The sequence below is a fragment of the Montipora capricornis genome, chromosome 3 (assembly GCF_036669925.1).
Source record: "Montipora capricornis isolate CH-2021 chromosome 3, ASM3666992v2, whole genome shotgun sequence".
NCBI classification, from domain to species: Eukaryota; Metazoa; Cnidaria; class Anthozoa; order Scleractinia; family Acroporidae; genus Montipora; species Montipora capricornis.
In genome coordinates, this window is record NC_090885.1 from 66,884,176 (window position 1) to 66,888,692 (window position 4,517).

Below are 4,517 nucleotides of genomic sequence, written 5' to 3' on the forward strand. Positions count from 1 at the left end.
CTACAGATGACAGGAATTTTTTCCTTCTGACAAATGAGCCTCAGAAAAAGATCTGTTTCGTAGTATCAACGAGTGAGTCAAAGGGCCTCTGCTGGCACGACTTCTAAAGATCAGATTATATCGCCAACAGCATCTTCGCGTTTAAACTTAGGATACCATGGAAATATGACAAAAGATGCGAGATAGTAGTCTTTCATGTAGTTCAAGTTGACGACGACATGACATGACTAGCAGTGAGCGAGGAGAAATTCCTTGCTGGTCAATTCCTTCGCAGAAAGCCGAAAGCTGTGCTTTTTGATCACCTTGGGTTGTGTTATGGACTGCACAAGGAGTTGGGAAGCCATACTGTGAGTAACGACAACTTTAATGCCCGTATGTAGTTCCTGTGACATTATCTAACATTTTCAGTTCAAAGTTCTTCCAAATGCACAAAGGAACGAGACTGAGTAAACCAAGTTTAAAAAAAAGAAACTGAATGCTTCTTATTAAACTCTCATTAACGACTGCCTGCAACAGCAAGACATTTTAAAAGGGCGTTACTTTTACTATAAAAAAGTAAGGTGGGGGAGTGGAGGGGGAGGCCCTCTGGGCCCCTCCCCTAGATCCGCCACTCAATACGATTTCCACAAGACTTGCAACTATTCACCTATACCAGATAGCTACGGGTAAATATTCTTTGGGACCAAATTTGTTAGAGGAATAGAGCGAGTTTCAAATGAGTGTCGTAAAACCAATACATAAGTAATTACTTCGACCAATCACGGCAGGTGCAAACAGCGCAACGAACCAATCCAAATTCGTATTGCTCAAAGCGCGCGAAAAATTCGGTTACGTATGAACAGTTGACCCAGGCTGGTCGCGACCCCGGAGTCAACTGTCTGGATTTTTGTAGTCTAATCAAGTGAACAGTTTGTTTCAGCCATTTTTAGATCTTCTCCAATTTCTTCAACCAGTGTGCATGTGTGTGAAATTCAAACGATGTCTATATCGAGCAGTGTATGTAAAGCTTGATGCTGCTGGAAGAGCCGGCTCGAGTGCTCTTTGCAACTGACCAGGGGCACGTTTCTCGAAAGTCCCGTAAACGTTTTGGGCCCGAAAAGCAATTTGAAAAACTACGATCCACTTGTCTTGAAAAGCTTATCTGTTAACACGTTTTCGTTGTCAGAGAGAACAAGACTATTGCAAAGTTTCGTGACTTGAAATATTTCCATTTTTTTAAATACAAGGCGTTTTGTGTCACCTAAACACGCCCGAAAAGTTCATGGACTTTCGAGAAACGGGCCCCATGCAGGTCTAACAAGCATTCATGCACCAGTGGCTCAGTAGGTTGCACCGGGATACCATGCGAGAGGTCGTGAGTTCGACTCCGGCTGGATCAACACTCAGGGTCCTAAAATAACTGAGGAGAAATTGCCACCTTTTAAGTCCTCTCGGATATGGACTTTAAACCGTTGGCCCCGTCTCGTAAATATTGCAAATATTATTGAAAACTGGACATGAAACAAATATTTATAAATAGTAATTAATTAATACGGAGCAACATAGTCATGTTTGAATGAATTTTTTTTGACGGTTCATAGCGAATTTCCAATAAAATCAAAAGTATCTGCCAATAACAGACGGGCAAAATCTCCTTAAATTGGTTCTGAATGATTCAATCACAACTAGATCAGAAGAAGCAGTACGAGTATTATACCTATGTTCCTCTGAGTCAGAGTGAAAGTAGGAAACTTATTCCAATATAGGAAATCATAAAAAAACAGGCAAGTAATAAGTTTGACAATATCAGGGAATTTTAGTAAACGTAAGGATGCATAATGAGAAGTAAAATGGGTTCCATTAAAGGAACATCATCATTAATTCGAAGGGTCTTGTTTCTTATTTTGTAATTTAACTACTGGAGAATAAGGTGCAATATAGGAGGAATCCTTCAACAGTATGCCGTACCCAATATTTAATTACTACTTTGCTTAATTCATTCATTAGAAGATGGTGACCGTCCCAACACTTGAATTTTTGGTTTGAAAAAAGAAAGAAAGGTCTATTAATAAATTATTTAACTCTTAAGACAAAGGAAATTAATATTTAACTTTCCTGTACGCCGTAACGGCGAAAGAATAACTGCTCGCTCTAAAAAAAGCCAAAACTTCAACCGTTAACCGTAAAGGCCACTACCCCATTGAGACCCTCATATAATGCACTGATCCTAATTAGGGACTACTAGAGACAAAACCTGGTATACCTTTGTCACTTTGGATTTTCAAATACTACTATCCGTAAATAGGAGCAAGACATTACTTTCTTTTGAAACAAAAAGACGTCTCCATTAGTTTTCGAAACCAAAACCCGCCGCCAAAGTGGCTTAAAGTTGACCGTTCTTCAAACGTCATATGATTTTGATAGTGCACAAAAAGGAGTTCCTCCTTTCTCAACTTTTTCTACCTCTTTCGAAGAAAGAGACCAAGTACTGCTTGTACAACTGCTTTCCTTGTAAAATACAAGACAAATCATTGTACATTTTCAGTTCACCACTAAAAACTGCTAGTAATAGCAGGAATGCATAATCCAGCGAAATCTTCTAATATAATGCTATAATCAAAAAGGCATCTTTTTGACTATCATTAGTAAACGAGGTAAATTTCACTGAACTCGAATCAGCAACCAGCATAAAATGAAATTTATCGAAACCAAAACACACCAAAGCGACTTAAGTTGACGGCTCCTCAAATGTCATATGATTTTGGTAGTGTGCAAGAAGAAGCTCCTCGCTGTTCAACTCCTCCTGGCAAAGCCAACAGCTGTGTTTTTCCCCCTGGTTCGAACGACGTTCTCGGGTAATGCAGGGGTGATGTATTTCTACTTCCAGTTCATTTGTAGTTGCAGAACGTTTTTGACGTTTTTCATATTTTCTGACACTTTTTCTGCCATGCAAAGAGCTTCTGCACTCCTTACGATCGTAACGTTTCTCTCCAGTATGTAATCTTTCATGTCTGGTTAAACTTCCTGCTTGGATAAAACACTTGCCACAATGTTTGCATTCGTAAGGCTTCTCTCCAGTATGGACTCTTTCATGTTTGGTTAAATCCCCTGCTACGCTAAAACACTTGCCACATTGTTTGCATTCGTAAGGCTTCTCTCCAGTATGGACTCTTTCATGTTGCCTTAAATTTCCTTTTCCGCTAAAACACTTGCCACAATGTTTGCATTCGTAAGGCTTCTCTCCAGTATGGACTCTTTCATGTCTTCTTAAACTTCCTGTTTCGCTAAAACATTTGCCACATTGTTTGCAATCGTAAGGCTTCTCTCCAGTATGGACTCTTTTATGTTGTCTTAAATTTCCTGCATTGCTAAAACACTTGCCACATTGTTTGCATTCATAAGGCTTCTCTCCAGTATGGACTCTTTCATGTTCCCTTAAATGTCCTGTGTCGCTAAAAGATTTGCCACATTGTTTGCATTCGTAAGGCTTCTCTCCGGTATGGACTCTTTCATGTCTTCTTAAACTTCCTGCTACGCTAAAATACTTGCCACATTGTTTGCATTCGTAAGGCGTCTCTCCAGTATGGACTCTCTCATGCATCTTTAAAGTTCCTGCTTGGGTAAAACACTTGTGACAATGCTTGCATTCGTAAGGCTTCTCTCCAGTATGGACTCTTTCATGTTTTCTTAAATTTCCTGCTACGCTAAAACACTTGCCACATTGTTTGCATTCGTAAGGCTTCTCTCCAGTATGGACTCTTTCATGTTTTCTTAAACTTCCTGCTACGCTAAAACACTTGCCACAATGTTTGCATTCGTAAGGCTTCTCTCCAGTATGGACTCTTTCATGTTGCCTTAAATTTCCTATTACGCTAAAACACTTGCCACATTGTTTGCATTCGTAACCCTTCTCTCCAGTATGGACTTTTTCATGTTGCCTTAAATTTCCTTTTTGGCTAAAACACTTGCCACATTGTTTGCATTCGTAAGCCTTCTCTCCAGTATGGATTCTGTAATGTCTCCTTAAAAGTCCTGCTTGGCTAAACAACTTGCAGCACCGCTTGCACTGATACCGCGTCTCTCCAATATTCGCATTTTTAAGTTTGGTTTGTTTTCCGCGTTTCGCAGGAAAGCTGATTTGTTTGCACTGAGAACCCATGTTAGCTTGACGACTATTCTCGCGCGTAACTGATAATGACGTCATTCTTGTGATCTCATCAGACACTAAACTAAAACGAAAGCGGAAAAAATATCAATACTATTTTTCGAAAGTTAAAACTTATTTTCGACACTCTGAACAAGACTGAAGTGGATTTACATGCACTTCTCGCAAAACTTCATTTCGTAACTGAAAAAACACTAATGATAATGGTGATAACATCATAACATCACCTTTATTTCACCACGGATTTACAAGAGTAGGTGTATAGTTAATTTCTCTGAGAAAAAAAAAAAAATCATATATTATATACAGTACATTAAAATACTATTTACATAAATAACAAGTACATTGATGTTCGCGGAAAGAAATTTGGCAT

At 39.1% G+C, this 4,517-nt stretch overlaps 1 protein-coding gene across 1 annotated transcript in view; it reads right to left on the minus strand.

Moving 5' to 3' along the window:
• Positions 1–436: 436 nt before the first annotated feature.
• Positions 437–4,517, minus strand: part of LOC138040734 (zinc finger protein 709-like) — a 20,434-nt gene continuing 16,353 nt past the window's right edge. The window contains exon 3 of the mRNA XM_068886413.1: positions 437–4,208. Coding sequence (XP_068742514.1) covers positions 2,708–4,208 — 1,501 coding nt within the window. The 3' untranslated portion in view covers positions 437–2,707. The remainder of the gene's footprint in view (positions 4,209–4,517) is intronic.